At 59.6% G+C, this 18,583-nt stretch overlaps 1 protein-coding gene across 1 annotated transcript in view; it reads right to left on the reverse strand.

Moving 5' to 3' along the window:
• Window positions 1–18,583, reverse strand: part of MYO16 (myosin XVI) — a 310,488-nt gene that overhangs the window by 161,432 nt on the left and 130,473 nt on the right. The window contains 4 exon segments of the mRNA XM_055126930.1: window positions 5,697–5,765; window positions 5,767–5,797; window positions 7,805–7,932; window positions 16,817–16,882. Of these exon segments, the coding sequence (XP_054982905.1) occupies window positions 5,697–5,765; window positions 5,767–5,797; window positions 7,805–7,932; window positions 16,817–16,882 (294 nt within the window).

An 18,583-nucleotide genomic window follows, 5' to 3' on the forward strand; every position in this document is an offset into this window, starting at 1 on the left:
TGAGTTCTAGGACGCCATCGCTCATCTGCCCTTATCTAGCCTCAGTTTACAGACCGGATCACTGAGCTCAGAGTAACGGGAGCAAATACGTTTCTAAAAAACAATTCAGTATTTATGAAGGCTCCATTTTTGCTTAAGACAAACTATCATGTGGAATGAATAAATACATGATGGAATGAATGATGAAATAACGTGCCGTTTAAACATTTATGTTATTTCTTTAAACATGGTTTAAAATTTTACTAAAGGCACAAAACAAGCCCTTTCAGCAGCCTGGCCTCGACTACCTGTGGTGCTGCGACTCATAACCTGATGGTTTATGACAAGAAAGTGCACAGTGTGTAGAAACACAAACACACAGGGTCAGTGGCGCTGAGCGCGGCTCTCTGGACAGACCCTCTCTCCTCGGCCCAGCTAGGGGCCAGCTCCATGGCACCGAGTGAGCGTCTCACACGCAGAGACATGGGCACACACAGCACATGCACACACACACACATACACATACATGCACAAACATGCACGAACACATACACACATATACACACACGTACATACATATACGCATACACATGTGCATGTAACATACACACATACGCACACATACACACATACACATACACAAGTGCACATATACATACACACGCACACACGCACTCATACACGTACGCACATGCACACAGGAACACATGCACATGCATGAGCACATACATGCATCCACATATATACACTCATGCACACACATATACATACATGCACACACGTGCACACACGTGCACACACACCCCTTCTTGTTTTATTTGGCTATAAACAGGAGTACGGCCGTGGGAGTGGCCAGGCCAGTCTGTGAAGCCCCAGCCAACCCGGGACACCCTGACAGAGAGGACGGCTTGTGTTTGCCGGTGAGAGCACAGGGTGGCCAGAGGGCGGCAGGGGGCGGCCAGGCGAGGGGGGCTGTGCCAGCACAGAGGGGTCCTGGGGGCGGGAAGCAGGCGGGACACAGGGACAAACAAGCAGCTGCCCCAGGCGCCCGCGGCCCCTCCCTGTGCAGTGCTCCCCTAGGCCCGCGCCCTCGGCCAGGGGCGGGCGGTGCTAGTGGACGCCTGCCCGGCTCCCCACACCCCCCTCTGGGGTTCACTGACCAAGAGTCTCCCGGGGCTGGGGGTGCTGGGGCCGTCCGGGGCCACTCTGGCTTCTCGTCTCTCAGGGCCCCGAGTCCCGGGGCCACCCCAGAGCCCGGGCCCATCTGGGCGGGGAGCTCCTGGTGGCGGCCGCCAATGCCCGCCAGCCTCGCCCCGGTGCGCACGGACGGCCCCGCCGGGACCCGGGGCCGGGGCTGGTGGTTTCCATGGTGACCATGGGGTTCAGCTCTCGGGGGGCTGGGCGGGTCTCGGACGGGAAAGCCCCTGGCCGGTCTGTTTCCCGACACGGCTGCTCTTCCCGTAACCCGGCCCTGGGAAGCCCCGACTCCCGGCAAAGCCCGGGGCAGGGTCCGAGTGGCCTCGTCAGGGCTCCCGGGCGTCTGGATGGCGCCAGGCCAGGGCGTGCGGTGGGGGCAGGACCCCGCCAGTCGCGTCCCGGGAGGCCTCACGCCCATGAGGCCTCTGTAGCTCGGGGGCTGCGGGCAGCCGCTCGGGCCAGCCCTGGGAGTGCTCAGGGCTGCTCATGACAGTGCTCCCGGGTGCTGAGGACAGGACCTGGCCGGCTCTCTGCGAGCAGAGCAGGAGCTTCCCCAAGCCCCCACCTCCCCACTGCCTCCACCTCCCCTCCGCCCCCGACCTCCCCCCTGCCTCCACCTCCCCCCGCCCCCAACTTCCCCCCCGCCCCCCCCCCGACTTCCCTCCTGCCTCCACCTCCCCCCGACCTCCCCCCGCCCCTGACCTCCCCCCGCCCCTGACCTTCCCCCAGCCCCTAATGGCTCTTAAGACAAGGGAGCACAGGTGCGGGTGAGCATACGGGGCCTGAGCCTGGTGGCGGCGTGAGAGCCCCTGGCCAAGGAGCCGGCCCCGATCCCCGCCCCGTCCCCGCCCTGTCCCCTCTGTGCCACTCTGCCCCGGGCATGCAGCCACCCGCACGCAGGGCACCGCCTGGGCTCTGCTCCCCACCAGGGCAGCCCCAGCCCCCCGCCCGAGTCCCCCGTCCCCTGCCCCCCCGCAGTGCCCGCTCGCCTCCCGGTGCCCCCACGCCCTCCATGCCCTCCGTGCCCGCCCCCGCCCCCGGAGCCCGAGCAAGGGGTGACCGCCCAGATGCTGCCCAGCCAGAGGCTCCCTGGGCCCCGCACAGCCCTGGACACACGCCCGGGACAGTATCGACGGGCTCTGCTGCGACACTCTCACCCAGGGGCCAGTGGCCTCCGCCCCGCACGCGCTGACCCCGGGGCGTCCCCGTCACCTCGCTCAGCTGCCGCCCTGCTGGCCCCTCTCTGCCCAGTGCTCGGGGCAGAGCGCACACTGGTGGCCCATCGGCCTTTCTCTGGCCACCTGGCGGCCTGGCCTGCAGCTCCTTCACCTTGGGGGTCTGACTGGCCGTTGCATGACCAGTGGGACGGCAGAAGGGGCCAAGCGGGCGGAGGGGGGGAGAGGGGGAGAGCAGAGGCCGGTGGTGCCCTGCGGGGGCGGGGGCGGGACGGCCCGGGCTCCTGAGGGAGGGGCACGGAAAGCCCAGCTCTGGGGGCGGCCTGGCTGTCCCCGGGGACCCAGGCTAGACTCTGGGTGGTCCCTGCTTCCTGCTGCCCAGGCCTGTCTGGGGCACAAACCCTGTTCACGGCTGGGTGCTCAGCTGGGCGGGCCGGGCCAGCCCCACAGTCTCCCGGGCAGGCGGCTGGGAGGCGGGGACCCACACCCTGGCACTCGTGTGTGCAGCCGCCGGCCGGGGCACTGAGGCCGGGTCACTGGCTGGGGATGCCTCAGGGGGCTGCGGGAAGGGGCCAGACAAAGGCGGATGGGAGAGTTTCACCGAGATTTGCACTGTCAGAGCACTCCCAGGTGCTGACCGGGCAGGGGCCGGCTCCGTCGGACCCAGGGAAATGCCACCTTGGATGTACCCACTTGGCTGGACGCAGAGCCTACCCGCACCATCATCTACGACGCACTTGAGGAACCAGAGTCACTTCAGTAGACGGTTCCCCACCTTCAACTCAGGGCACTGCTAGTCCCTGTCGTGATTCAGCCCCTCGATGCTGCCGCTACAGTACTCGGCCCGTGTCGGCTTGGTGACAGGTGGGCTCGGGCACTCTCTGAGCCCCAGGCCGGCGGCCGGCAGCCAGTGTCCAGGCGAGGGCGCTGGGGCGTCCTTCCCTACCCGACCTAAAACACTGAGTTATTCCGAGCGTGCGGGGCGCCCAATCCGCACGGCGAGCGGTTGTGAATCTACGCCAGGGACGGCGTGTCTGGGGGCTCGGGGACTTGGGCTCACTTACCACAGCCTCCCGGGGAGACCCACCCAGGCCCCGGCACTGAGAGCGGCCTTCAGCTCTGAGGACGGCCCAGCCCTAAGCAGAACACAGCCCACGTCTATGCCCTGACCCGAGTTCTCAGTTCCAGATTATTCCATGGAAACACCAGCAGTGAGAGGAAGACTGAAAAGAAGTGAGGGAGAGAGAGGTGGAGGGGAGAGAGAGAGGGAGAGAGACAGAGGGACAGAGAGAGACACAGGAAAGGCAGAGAGAAGAGAGAGAGACAAAGGGGAGAGAGAGACAGAGACAGAGAGACACACAGAGAGGCAAGAGGCAGAGAGAGACGAGAGAGAGAAGAGAGGCAAGCAGGGAGAGAGAAGAGAGGGAGTGAGGAGAGAGGCAGACAGCGAGTGAGAGAGAGTGAGAGGAGAGAGGCAGGCGGAGAGCAGAGACAGAGGAGAGAGAGAGAGGGAGAGAGGAGAGAGAGGAGAGAGAGAGGAGAGAGAGGAGAGAGGGAGAGAGAGGAGAAAGAGAGGAGAGAGAGAGAGGGAGAGAGGAGAGAGAGGAGAGAGAGAGGAGAGAGAGGAGAGAGGGAGAGAGAGGAGAAAGAGAGGAGAGAGAGAGGGAGAGGGAGAGAGGGAGAGAGAGGAGAAGAGAGGAGAGAGAGAGGGAGAGAGAGAGGGAGAGAGGGAGAGGGAGAGAGAGGAGAAAGAGAGGAGAGAGAGGGAGAGGGAGAGAGGAGAGAGGGAGAGAGAGGAGAAAGAGAGGAGAGAGAGAGGGAGAGGGAGAGAGGAGGGACAGGAGCGGATGAGAGGAGAGAGAGAGGAGAGAGAGGAGAGAGAGGAGAGAGAGGAGAGAGGAGAGAGAGGAGAGAGAGGAGAGAGAGGAGAGAGAGAGGGAGAGAGGAGAGAGAGGAGAGAGAGAGGAGAGAGAGGAGAGAGAGGAGAGAGAGGAGAGAGAGGGAGAGAGGAGAGAGAGGAGAGAGAGAGGAGAGAGAGGAGAGAGAGAGGAGAGAGAGAGGGAGAGAGGAGAGAGAGGAGAGAGAGAGGAGAGAGAGGAGAGAGGAGAGAGAGGAGAGAGAGGGAGAGAGGGAGAGAGAGGAGAGAGAGGAGAGAGAGAGGAGAGAGAGGAGAGAGAGGGAGAGAGAGAGAGGGAGAGGGAGAGAGAGGAGAGAGAGAGGAGAGAGAGGAGAGAGAGGAGAGAGGGAGAGAGAGAGGAGAGAGGAGAGAGAGGAGAGAGAGAGGAGAGAGAGGAGAGAGAGGGAGAGAGGAGAGAGAGGAGAGAGGGAGAGAGAGAGGAGAGAGAGGAGAGAGAGGAGAGAGAGAGGAGAGAGAGGAGAGAGAGGGAGAGAGAGAGGGAGAGAGGAGAGAGAGAGGGAGAGAGGGAGAGAGGAGAGAGAGGAGAGAGAGAGGAGAGAGAGAGGGAGAGAGGAGAGAGAGGAGAGAGAGGGAGAGGGAGAGAGAGGAGAGAGAGGAGAGAGAGGAGAGAGGGAGAGAGAGAGGAGAGGGGGAGAGAGAGGAGAAAGAGAGGAGAGAGAGGAGAGAGGGAGAGAGGAGAGAGGGAGAGAGGGAGGGAGAGAGGAGGGGCAGGAGCGAGCAAGAGGAGAGAGAGGGAGAGAGGAGCGAGCGGGAGGAGAGAGAGAGAGGGAGAGAGAGAGAGGAGGGGCAGGAGCGAGCGAGAGGAGAGAGAGGGAGAGAGGAGTGAGCAAGCGAGAGGAGAGAGAGAGAGGGAGAGAGAGAGGAGGGGCAGGAGCGAGCGAGAGGGAGAGAGAGAGGAGAGAGAGGGAGAGAGGAGAGAGGGAGAGAGGAGAAAGAGAGGAGAGAGAGAGGGAGAGGGAGAGAGGAGAGAGAGAGAGAGAGGGAGAGAGAGAGAGGAGGGGCAGGAGCGAGCGAGAGGAGAGAGAGAGAGGGGGAGAGAGAGAGAGGAGGGGCAGGCGCGAGGAGTTGCCATCTGAATCCCGGGGCAGCTTCTGGATTTTCAGAGCAGGAGCGGGTCAGTGGTGTCATTTCTGGGAAGGGCCCAGAACGCTGGTGGCCGACACGTCCCCAGGGGCTGGCGGGGGGGGCAGGTGCAGGGGGGGGGGGGGGCGGGGGCAGCCCGGGGGTGCAGGGCCGGGTTCTGCCCCTCGCAGGGGCATCGGGAGATCCTGCAGGCGGGTCCTGCCTGCTCCGTCCAGGCCAGGTCCACGGCCCAGGCCGCACGCTCCAACCATCCCAGCAGCCCCCAGCCCCTCCGCCCGCGCCCACCCGGGCCCCGAGGAGCAACCCCGCCTCGCCCCGACCCAGTGCGCCCCGCCCCTACTCACGTGTGTGAGCCGGCTGTCCCAGGCGCTGGGCCCCGCCCTGCTGGTCAGCTGCCGCAGCAGGTGGCCACATTGCCTCCGACTTGCCCGAGCCGCGCTCTCCACTGCGGGGACAGAGGGGCAGGGCAGGGGCCCGCGGGGTCAGAGGGCAGGGCAGGGGCCCGCGGGGTCAGAGGGGCAGGGCAGGGGCCCGCGGGGTCAGAGGGGCAGGGACCCAGAGGGGGTCAGAGGGGCAGGGCAGGGGCCCCGCGGGGTCAGAGGGGCAGGGACCCAGAGGGGTCAGAGGGGCAGGGCGGGGTCAGAGGGTCAGGGCGGGGGGCCCGGCGGGGTCGGCAGGGCAGGGCCCCACGGGGTCAGAGGGGCAGGGCAGGGGCCCGCGGGGTCAGAGGGGCAGGGACCCAGAGGGGTCAGAGGGGCAGGGCGGGGTCAGAGGGTCAGGGCGGGGGCCCGGCGGGGTCAGAGGGGCAGGGACCCAGAGGGGTCAGAGGGGCAGGGCAAGGGGCCCCGCGGGGTCAGAGGGGCAGGGACCCAGAGGGGTCAGAGGGGCAGGGCAGGGGCCCGGTGGGGTCAGAGGGGCAGGGCAGGGGGCCCGGTGGGGTCAGAGGGGCAGGGCAGGGACCCTCTGGGCGCCTGGACTGCAGCCCGGGAGCCAGCGAGGGCGGACCAGGAGGGCCCGGGGCTCTGGGTCAGGCCGGGGCTCTGGGTCAGGCCGGGGTCACTGTGTCCGGCCGAGGCTCTGGGTCGGGCCGGGGGCACTGTCTGGCCGAGGTGCCGGGCCCTGTCTGGTCCCTACGCAGGACAGTTGCACCGAGCCCTCCCGGGCCGGAAGGGAACAGCCGCACGAGATGGCGTCTCCCAGTCCCAGGCTGGGGCGCATCCCCCCGAGAGGCCTGGTCTGAGGAAACGGGACCCTCGCCAGCGCAGAGGCTGCTCCCCTGGGGGGCCGGCTTGTCGCTGAGGGTCATGGAGGCCGGGGAGGGGCCTCGCACACTCCAGCTGTCACCCAGGGGCGTCTGGGAGTCCTGGGAGACGCGTTCCCACGGGTCAGCCCAGGGAGTGGGGCTGGGAATTAACCTAATCTGCTAATCCGAGAAAGCGGCACCGGCCGGGACTCCCAGTCGAAAGAGAAACAAAGTCGCAATTTGGAAACAAAAGCTGTTGGGGGTTTCTGTTCGTGTCTGGGGTCACACCGGCTGTGCTGAGGGCTGCCTGCTGGTTCTGAGTTCAGGGTCGCCCTGGAGGGGCCCAGGGCTGTGCGGCACCCCAGGCTCTGGCCCAGGGGACCCGGCGTCTGCCCCGGGGAACGCCCCGAGGCTTCGATGCCGGAGATGGAAGAGCATCCCTCAGCGGCCGGGGCGGCCCTGACACAGCCCACGGAGTCGAGTCCTAAACTCGCCCAGTGGGACCAGCCCTGGCGACTGTGAGTGGAGGAAGCCCCTGGTCAGCCACTGAGGGGAGAGTCGCACGACACCCGGGATTCACTCGATCACCCCGGCCTGGGAGACAGGGCAGTTCTGGGGCATTTCTATCACACGCGGGGGGCCTGGCTCCAGCCCCCAGCACCGCACAATCCCCCGAGCACTGAGCCAGGAGCAGTCCCCAAACTCCACCTCCCCCGCTCCCCCCCAGTCAGAAGTTCTGGTCATCACAGATTTACTGCAGAGGCCGTGACTAGGTGCCCCTGTCGGGACACAGCTGTCCCTCCCGTTCCCGTCCTGTGAGCACTGTCCTGTGAGCACTGTCCCTTCCTCAGGGGAGAGGTTCCGGCTCCAGAGTCAGTGCCCCTCCAGGAGCCCTGGCAGCCGTCAGTCAAGCGTCACTTCGGGGGCTTTGCTCTGGCGCATGTGGGGGATAGAAGCGAACCCTAGAGCGGGCAGGGCCGGCCCTGTGGGGGGAGCGAGCAGGCCCTCGAGCCCCGCGTCTCCCTCCGGCCTCCTCGGGCAGGGCAGAGTGGCCAGCTCCCCGCCGTCCACCTGCGGGCACGCCTGCTGGTGCGAGTCCCGCTGCTGCCCTGGGCTGTGTCTACCCAGGCCTGCGGGCGCCTGAGCTGCAGAGGCCGCGGGAGGGGCCCAGGAGACCTGCCCGCCCGCCCCGCCCGCCCGCCCGCTCACCTGAGCAGGAAGCACTGGGCCCTGCGCTCCTGGAACAGCTGCCGGAAGGCCCTCTCGGCACACGCGAAGATGTGGGGGGGCAGCGCGGAGCAGACCCTCCCCGCGTCGCCTCTGTACAGCTGGGAGGCCTGCGGGAGACAGAGAGACGGACAGACGGACGCCCTGAGCCCGGCTGCAGCGCGCAGAAGCCACGGACGTCTGCAAGCCGCCTTCTCCGCATCCCCGTCGGAAGAGGGCGTCTGTTTCCCACGGACTCTCCCGGCTTTCAGAGGAACTGGGCGCCCGATTCCCCGCCCCAGGGCTGCCCCGGGGGCTGGTGACCCCCGCACAGTTTCAGCCACCTGCAGCTCGGGGCGGAGAGCGCCGGGGGTCTGCCCTGAAGAGCAGGCGGCTGTGCAGACACGGTGGGTTTACAACAGGGCCGCGGGCGGTTTCCTTTCAGTGGGTCCCGGTGATCGCCATGGAAACTCACGACAGTATATTTGGTCCTGAGGAGTTTCCACGGAATTTTGCTACATTGCAATTTTTTAAAAAGAAAACCTAAATCAGAGAAAGGCTCCGGGTCACGAACAGATACCGGCTAAACTTAACTTTCTGTGTGACAAGAGCCGGCTGTATCCTCACGGACAGCGAGGTTGGGAGGTTCCAGGGGGGCTGGGGGCTCCGGGGTGCAGTGCAGTCTGCGCGGGGTGAGGGGGGCGCCTGCGGTGCTGGAGACAGACCCCGCCCGAGGGGAGGAGCCCCGGGCCGCGGTTAGGAAGAAGGCTTTGTGCAAACTCTGGGTTCAGGTGTCCCAGGGGGAGAGGAGCACGCGGCAAAGGAGCTGAAGCTTGCTGGGAGAGAAGACCGTTTCTCCGATTTATTTACAAAATTTCCCAGTGTTGAAGTTATTTAAAATGCTGGTGGGAAAGTTTTTCTTTTTTTTTTTTAATTGAATCACTGTGAGATAGATGGTTACAAAGCTGCTCACGATTAGGTTTCAATCCCACAGTGCTCCAACACCCGTCCCTCCGCCAGGGCACATTCCCCAGCACCAGTGTCCCCAGGTTCCCTCCCGTCACCCCCGACCCCGCCCCTGCCTGCCTCTATGGCGGGCGCTTTTCCTCTCTCTCTCTCCCTCTCCCTCTCTCTCCCTCTCTCTCTCCCTCTCTCTCTCTCTCCCTCTCCCTCTCTCTCCCTCTCTCTCTCCCTTTCTCTCTCTCTCTTCCTCTCTCTCTCCCTCTCTCTCTCCCTTTCTCTCCCTCTCTCTCTCTCTCTCTCCCTCTCTCTCTCCCTCTCTCTCCTTTTCTCTCTCTCTCTCTCTGAGCATTGTGTACTGCAGTACAGATACTGAAAGATTATTACGTATGTCCCTTTATTTATTGTTTATTAACAGCGGGATGACAGTGACAGTGATAGTGATATTTCCAAAAATACCGGACATATATATTTTTTTTAAATAAAAACAGTGACATTGAGCTGCACTGGATGATGGCGAGACCTCACTGAGCAAAGCTGACAGAGATCTCTTGAATACAAATCGGGAGACGTCATCAATCCCGAGTCTCCCTCGCGAGGCCCTGCTGGAGGCCAGCCTGGAGGAGGGCCTGATCAGACAGCAGCGCTTAGGAGGAGCAACAGTAAGCTCCCAAGTGCCACATGCTCTGCCACCGAGCACGTGGACACGTGTGGACACGCTTCCACACGAAACTCAAGGAACGGGCCAACACGCCAGACCCCCAACCGCGCTGAGGATGCAGAGACCGAGACGGGGCTTCACCGGCCCAGACTCGGATGACTGGAGCTCACCGGCATTTTCACCATCACCACACGATGCCAGGGGACACCTGGGTCACAGCTGGGTCTGACCCTCTCCCGAGAGCGGCAACGCCTGACGCACCAGACAAGCACCAGAGTGGCCCTCCCAGGGCGAGGGCCGGAGGCCGCGCCCACAGGGCCGCCGGGAAGCCCGCTGGCCTGGCCAACGCTCCGGTGCCCGTGTGTCCACACAGAACACGCAGAGACGCCAATGACAGCGTAAGAGGCACAGAGGAGTCAGCCTGGCACGGAGCCCAGACCGCAACAAACTTCACAAGTGGTTCCTATAAGTCAATCTTTAAAGCTGGGATATAATAGAAAATGGACAAAAGTAGGAATGGGAAAGGACATCCAGTAAGCAGAGAAGCTGAGAAGCTCTCCGGGAGCCGGGGAAAGCCGCTTCCGACATCCCGGCAGCACGACACACAGCAAAGGCGGGACAACACTGCCAGTGCCCGTCCCCACGCTCTGGTCAGCCCTGGACAGGGCATTGGGCTCCCTCTGGCAGACGGGATGTGAGTGAGGAAGGAGCGTCTGCTGCGGATCCCTCGTCAAAGGCCACTCTCTCCCGGGCTGGGATGCTACTACGAGAGTACTCGGGCGTCTTTCTCAGCATCTTTGGGTCACCGGCCCCGACTGGATCTTCTAAACAGGATGCATCCCAGACCCCATGCGGGGTGTCATCGGGGGAACCCCAGAGGGGGATGGTGAGCCAACCACCTGCCCAAACAGAGCCCGGAGAAAACCTCCACACCTTCAATCTCACGATGCTCACGGCAACACCCCACTGCTCAGGAACAGCCTCACCCAGAAACTGATCTGCTGAAGCTCTCAGGCATGCGGGTTTTGCGACTGAAATCCAGGTGCTCATGGATGGGGGGAGGGGATGGGCGACCTCCCCCCATCTCCCTGATCTTCCGGAAGCCTGGCAGTCACGCCCACGAACTGCCTTGGGAGCCAAGTAGGCTCATCAACGGCTGTGACCCAGAGACTCATTAATAAACCTTGAAAAGGATCAAAAAGATGCTCCCAGGCCCCAGGCCAGGCCCCGTTACCTGGGCCGCCCACAGTCACCATCCAGCTAAAACTTTAACTCCAGCTGCACTGCCCCGTTCAAACTTTTGATTTCCTGGAGCAAATGCAGTCACACCACACCCCACACTCGACACCACCGACCAACCGGGAGCAGCGCCCCACACTGGGTGGGACGTGAGGAGAAGACAACCAACCTCGGCCAAGAAGATACACACACACACAAGGCTCAACCGTGACAACATGTGGTGACTCAGACCGGAAACCGCCCCTCAGCTCCTGACGCTGCCCCTCCTGGGCTCTGGGTGCAGAGCTGGGGTGGCTGCCGCCCCCGAACACTGCGCAGAGCCCAGGCTCCCGGGCGATGCCATAGGCCGGTGCAGTTCCTGAGTGCCTTGTTCTCGTGAACCCAAGAGCAGTGGGGCTGAGAGCTCTGGGCGGGCCGGCCTGTGGGGACAGCCATGTCCCTCCCAACATCCCCCCTCCCCCAGGCCCGCTCTCTCCCCCGAGCATCCCTAGAACAAACCCGCCAAGGTGGGTGCGGGGAGGGGCCAGCTGGCGTCACTCCTGCTGCCCGCGCTCCTGGGCACAGTTACACGGAACACGCATTTCTCTTTGGGACTCGCTTCCCGCCTGCAGCCACCACGCTGCCTCTTTCCAGAAGCTTCCGGGAGAGCAGCCCATCGACCCTTCCTCTGGCTGCTGCACGCGGCCAGCCCTCGATGTTACTGGCTGACACGCGTGGGCCAGGGTTCCAGTGTGGCCACGCCACAGCGAGAGGCCGGCGGGTGCGCCCGCAGATGGCTGGCACCTTCTGGACAGCACCGTTTGCCGGGTGCTGAAGTCACGTACGGAGAAGCCAAACTGTCCCCAGACTCCCTGCTCGTGTCCGAGAGTTGAGTCCGGGGCTTTGCTCGGAGGTGAGCGGCTGGGGTTCGAGCCGTCCACTCTCTGAGAGGGCGCCCGGCCGGCTCGCCCCCGCAGTCTCGCTGTCCCCACGCCCCGGCACTGACCCTCCCACTTCTGTTACTGCTTTTCCTTCATTTGTCTTGTCTGGGGGCCACACTCAGTGATGCTCAGAGGTTACTCCGACCCTGCATTGCTCCCGGCAGTGCTCAGGGGACCCTCTGGGCTGCCGGGGATCGAACCCAGGCTGGCTGCACGCCAGGTGAGCGCCCTGCCAGCCGTGCTCTCCCTCCGCCCCCAGTGCTCGCTCCTGCACGAAGGGGGCTGTTCCACATCAGACCCTTCCCGCTGCACAGACACGGAGCAGTCCCCGGCGACACCAGCACCCAGACACGGTGACGGGAGCCTGACCCAGGAGGGATCTGGAGTCACAGAGCCAGGCCTGGGTCCCCGTCAACCACCCCCACCCCCACCCCCCGCCAGTGCTTGCTGAGTGGACGGGAGCGTGCCCAGGTCCCCATGAAGAGCACAGGGCCCGGCTGCTGTGTAGGATGAGCACTGGCCCAAGAGCAGCAGGCGTGGTCTCTTGAGAGGAGCTGATGCTTGGCAAAGCGGGAAGCCAATGGCATAGCTCTCAGCGCATCAGGAGAGCGTGGGAACAGGAGCGGGCGGGCGCCGCGGGGCGCGGAGTCCTCGGGCACAGTTCACTCCCGCGTCCCTCCCTCAGCCTCGGTCTCCCGGCGGGGCAGCCGTCAGGGCGGCCCTGGGAGGCGCCTGCCACGTGCATGAGGCCTCCGGCTCCCCCCTCGGGCAGGCCGGACTGGGTAAGGCGATGTCCCCACCTAGAGGGGACCACGCACGGGCCATCCCCCCTGAGCACTCTTCCAGAGCCCTCTGCCCTCCAGCCCCACGTACCGCTGGTCCCCGGGTGGGCTGCGTGGACCCTGACGGCTGCCGGGGGTGCACAGCTGGCGGGGCACGGCTGCTCCTGGGGGCGGGCCCGTCCCAGCCAAGTGTGCCCCCCTGCGCCACACCTATGGGAATGAGCACTGGAAAGTACAGGGGTATCGGGCAGAGGCTGAGCGTCACCCGGCGAGGGCAGGGGGCTCGTGGACAGGGGGTTTGGCTCCCATCTGACTCCCCTGAGCACTGGAAGGTACAGGGGCATCGGGCAGAGGCTGAGCGTCACCCGGCGGGGGCAGGGGGCTCGTGGACAGGGGGTTTGGCTCCCATCTGACTCCCCTGAGCACTGGAAGGTACAGGGGTATCGGGCAGAGGCTGAGTGTCACCAGGCGAGGGCAGGGGGCTCGTGGACGGGGGTTTGGTTCCCATCTGACTCCCCTGAGCACTGGAAGGTACAGGGGTATCGGGCAGAGGCTGAGCGTCACCCGGCGAGGGCAGGGGCTCGTGGACAGGGGTTTGGTTCCCATCTGACTCCCCCGAGTCCAGAGGATGGAGTCGGGCTCCATCTCCTCCTCTCACTCGTCGGTGTGCAAACAAAGCCACAGCCGAATGGGAATTGTCACTGAGACAAGACTCACTCCTGCGTCCCGGGTCCGCAGACAGGACAGGGCCAGGGCTCCGAGCACATTTGCAGACGGATCAGCTGAGCTGCTCATTTCAAGCTTGGAGGTATTCAAATTGCTGCACAGCGTGGAACAATCTCGACCTGAAAACGAAGTCCCTCCCTGCAGCTAATTTCTGTAATTTCAGGGGCTATTACTTGTAAACCAGGAGGGTGGAAACTATGTCATTCTACATACCAGATGTGAATTTTAAAAGCATTAATTATTGTAAAAATTCATTATGGCCCATAAAAAATTCATTGCAAGTTTTATCAATGTGTTTCCCTTCAAATAAGTATTTATTTCCTCGTACACTGTAGCTCGGAAGCAGTTAGAATTGACGAGTATAAAGGTTGATACATAGATTTTAAATGTTGTGTTCATTATTTAAAGCCTTAATGAACTGTTTTGGAAAAAATTCAATTTATTGTTTTCTAGTTCTACATTAATTAAAAAAGTATGTCTCATAATGGGCCTCTCCTTTACTTTTCTGAAAGAAACACAACTATAATATATAATTTGAAGCCGTGCTGTTGACACTCTGAATGAATAAACCATGAAATAACATTTTTCCATTATAAAATACAATTAGTTATACCCTAGCAATTTATTATGCTAAAGTTGCTCTTCCAATATGACCCCTAGACCCATAAAAGCATTTAAATAACAACAACACACACATATATTTTAAATTCAATTATTTACACTGGCTCTTGTCTTTTCTGAAGATTCATGTCCTTACTCAACAATCAAATGTCACACTGTGAATATAAGCCAGGAATAGAACACTGATAGCTTTTGTGAGCTCTCTTTCTCTCTCTCCCTCCCTCCCTCTCTCTCTCTCCTTCTCCCTCCCTGTTTCTCTCCCTCTCTCTCCCTCTCTTTCTACCTCTCTGTCTCTCTGTCTTTCTCCCTTCCTCTTTTTCTCCCTCCCTCCCTCTCTCTCTCCCTCTCCCTCCCTATTTCTCTCCCTCTCTCTCCCTCTCTTTCTTTCTCCCTCTCTCTGTCTTTCTCTCTCCCTCCCTCCCTCCCTCTCTCTCTCTCCCCCTCCTTGCTCTCTCTCCCTCTGTCTCTCTGTCTTTCACTCTCCCTTCCTCTCTTTCTCCCTCCCTCTCTCTCCCTCCCCCATCTCTCCTCTCTCCCTCCTCCCCCTCTCTCCCCCTCTCTCCCTCACTCTCTCCTCTCTCTCTCCCTCTCTTCCCTCTCTCTCCCTTTCTCTCTCTCCTTTCTCTCTCCCTCCCTCTCCCTCTCTCTCTGAAGAGAAACACAGAACCACACACTACTGAGTGCAGATTCCAACCACACTAGGGTATCCGAAGGCAACTGATGTTCGGATCCAAGTGCTGCAAACCAGACAGAGCGGCGGCAGCCCAGGTCCTCACCTGGAAACACGGTAAAAGCTCAACTAACGGCAGGATTAGGAGAGACTCTGGGAATCAGCAGTGCCTGCAGGGGTGTGAAGGCGCCTCTCCCTAGGGAGCCCCCACCCCTGACTTTTCCTTGGCTTTTTTGCTTAAAGATCAGACGCAGGAAATAGCATGGGGTCTGCAGGGCCAGGCTGCGCCCCCGCCCCCGCCGGGGCAGGGAGCCCGGGCCCCCCCTCAGGAACAACGCGGAACCTCCCCCGGACTTGCTCCTCACGCTGCCAGCAGGACCCGGGGCACCTGGCTCGGGGAGAAAAGCAGCCACCGTGGGCCAAGGAAGTCTCCCAGACGCACGGACACCCAGAGACACGGACCAAGAGCCTCAGGAAGAAGCTGAGACCACCCCAGCCTCGCAATGACCTCTGACCTGAAAGGTTCCACACCCAACCAGCATTTCCCAGCAGTGTGGCCTTGCGGCTGTGTAGGGAGAAGCCAGCATACCAGCGCCACGCCTGGGAGCAGGCCTGGGTGCCCTCGCCCGAGGCCGGGCAGCACGGCTGGCAGCCAGCATCCCCGGAGTGACAGCGGCAACGGTTACGGGGCACAGCCTGAGGAGGGTCTGGGCTGCTCAGGGGACAGGGGAGCCGCCAGTGAGCAGAGAGGGCAGGCGCACAGTCCACAGCGAGGCTGGACCCTCACCGGCACCACCCAGCCCAGGGCGGGCACACGCCTGCACTCGGGTTCTAGTGAGCTTACTAGGAGAAGCCGAGGGCTGGAGCTTCCTGAGGGATGTTCACGGGGGAAGTGTGCACCGTAGGGGCCGGAGCAGTCGTAGTGGGAAGGGCCCCTCCCTGCAGTAGCGGGCCTGGGTTTGATGGATGGCCCCTGAGCCCACCAGGAGTGACCCTGAGTGCAGAGCCGGGAGTAAGCCCTGAGCATCGCTGGGTGTGACCCCAACCACCCCCCCAAAAGTAATAATAATAGTAGTAATAATGATAATAAAGGGCCTGGAGCAATAGCACAGCGGGGAGGGCGTTTGCTTTGCATGCAGTGGACCCAGGTTCAATTTCCAGCATCCCATATGGTCCCCCAAGCACCTGGCGGAGTAATTCCTGAATGCATGGGCCAGGAGTAACCCCTGTGCATCACTGGGTGTGACCCAAAAAGCAAAATTAATAATAATAATAATAATAACAATAATAAATTTTTAAAAATAATAACAAGGTTTTAAAAAGCCAATAACATTTATGAAAGACAGAAAAACTATTTTACTGTAAAGCGAAAGTGACAATTAAGTGCAAAGAAGGTAGAATAAGGAAACAAGATTTAAGAAAATATGAACTGTATAGCGAATGAATAAGAGTTAAAAATCAAGGTCTCTGCCTTGGAATCGGCAAGATGAACACACTTCCAGGAAGGGACTTGAGAGAGGCAGAGGGGAGAAGGCTGCGGCGGGAGCACCATCAGGCGGGAGCACCATCCCCACGGAGGCCCTGACGGCTCGTCTGGGCGGGGCTGGGGGCTGCTGCCTCCTGGGCCACAGAGGCCATGGCCGGAGAGGAGCAGCTGGGAAGGGAGGCGGGATGAGGAGCGGCTGGGAAGGGGAGGTGGATTCTGTGTGGCTGCTGGGGAATTCTTAGTGCTGTCCCTGGGGGCCAGGGGTCACCGCACAGCTCCCGCCGTCCCTGCTCTCCTCTTCCCAGCCCTCCAAACCCAGGAGTCCGTCCCGGGTGGGTCAGGAGCACAGAGCAGGGCCCCTCCCCTGGCCGGACCACTGCCCCGCGGGGCGCCGGTTCCCTGCGGGAGCCAGGCCAGTGAGCCGGCGAGATTCCCCAGTGCCACCCGGCCCTCTGGGGACCCGTGTGCCCGGCCTTCAGTTCCCCACAGTCGCTCCTCAGTATCTTTTTAATTTTGAGAGTCTTATCACTAAAACTGCAAAGCCGTTTGAGAAAAGTGCAAAGTCAACACTGTTCCTTCTTATTTGCACAGCTCCCGTCCCACAGCTTCTGCGAGGGTGCGTGTTCGAGTAACAGCCCCGCACAGACTCATCCTAACCGAGACAGGACCGGGGCAAACACAGCCACACGGGGTGGCAGCTCCAAGTCCTCCAGGACTGTGATCACGGAATTACACATCACAGCTGCACAGAAATATTTTGATGAGAGAATGTTCGCTTTCAATATCAGAGTGAATTAAAATCAGCATTACATAAATTTCCATTGCATTAGAATTTCCCAGACATAATTTGGCAATATTTGGTTTTCCCTCGTAACCATCCCTGTGATGCAGACAGGTATGTGTGAGTGCCGCTCAGCAATACTACAGGGTATTTTAACACTTATACTCACCACAGCAGAATAAATCTGAAGGTCCTTGAATGGATTAACGAGCAAGAGGATATCCCCAATAAAAGTCTGGAAAGAAAGTAGATAAGTAGTTTATGAAATATATAAGTGACAACTTTAAATAAAATTTATTTTTAAATCACTGAAAATTCTAGGTAGTAAAAGCCATATTTTGACATTTTTCACATTATTTTCAAATACATAAATTAAAAAGTCAAATTCAAACAAAGCAACTGACTTATCCCATTGGTAGATAAAGAATAAAAATACCAAACCTTAAGAATTTTTAAAGTTTTGGAGAACCAGTTGAATAAAAAAAATATACAATTATAACATGAAAAAAAAAAACAAGAGGAAGCAAATGGAGAAATTATTTTGATGTTGCCATAGAACAAAAATAAAATGCCTAAACCTTAAGTATATAAAGCACAGAAATCAAAAATGCATTTTAATTTAAAAAGAAAGTGGTTGGCTATACAAACACAGAGAAAGAAATTGATGCTAAAATGTTAGAGTGAAACTCAAATGTATTAGTAACCACAGCAAATAGAAAGGGGTCACATAGTCTACTTAAAGGACAAAGATTATGAACAAAAACTATTATGTGTGACTTAAAAAATACTTTAAATATGAAGACTGAGATAATCTGAATGAAAAGAATGAATCAAGATGTAGAGACAAACAGCAGTAGCACCAAAAGAAGAAAAGGAGAAAAGACGGCTCAGTCACTTCAGCTCAGAAAGGATGGACTCCGCTTCCTGTGCAGGCCCTTTGGATGTTTATAAAATTGTCCCTCGACGCGTGGTCCCGGCAGACAGGCTGTCGGCAGCCCAGGGGACGCGTCTGTCAGGGATAAGGCCCACGGGCTGATGTCCCCCCCCCCCCCGCCGTAAGTCACACAACATTTATGATAAAACAGTGTTCATAGTAAGAGATATTTCACTATGGAAAATGAGATACACTGAGAAACAAAGCAGTTTAGAGTGGTGTGTGTGTACACTGACATACGCAGAAGAGAACGCAAACGCGTAAGGGTTCGGGGAAATTTAAACCCTTTCCTAGTAAGCTATATAAGGAATAAAAAGGCAAGTTTGAAGGAACAAGTGATCAAGTTGACTAATAAACTGTTTTTTGGTTGGTTTGCTGGGGGCCACACCTGGGTGCTCTGGGATGACTCCTGCTCCTGTGCTCAGGCTCACTCCCAGAGATACTCAGGGGCCGTACGTGGCGCAGGGGCTGAACTCAGTCGGGCTGCACGAAAGGCAACTGCCTTATGCCCCTGTATTCTCTGACCGGCGACTGGCCTTGAAAGGTGCTGCCAGCCCACAGTGCAGAACATACATCCCCCTACAGTGGGTACAGGCCAACTCCACTCCACGTGGAAGAGCTGAGCCGTGTCATGTATGTTCTGGTAATGGCAGGAGGAAGCGGCAAGTCAGTAATAGATGCCTAGAAATCCACCAAATGTCTGAAAACACAAACTAACAGCAAGTGATCTGTGAGGGAGTCACAGTGCAAATCAGAAAATAGCTTTTCTAGGGAAAAATGTGCTTATTAGGAATTTGGGCGGTAGACATGCTTTGCATGTGTGTAACCTGGGGTTCACTCCCCAGGCCCCCAACACAAACACACACATACACACACATACACACACACACACACGCACGCACACATGCACACGGCAAAGAAAAGGCATTTAGGGAATTGCATAATAAGAAAAAATATTCTGGTTCCATCGTATCATTTGTGAGATACAGCTGAAGGCATACT

Source organism: Sorex araneus, chromosome 1 (genome assembly GCF_027595985.1).
Source record: "Sorex araneus isolate mSorAra2 chromosome 1, mSorAra2.pri, whole genome shotgun sequence".
Taxonomy (NCBI): domain Eukaryota; kingdom Metazoa; phylum Chordata; class Mammalia; order Eulipotyphla; family Soricidae; genus Sorex; species Sorex araneus.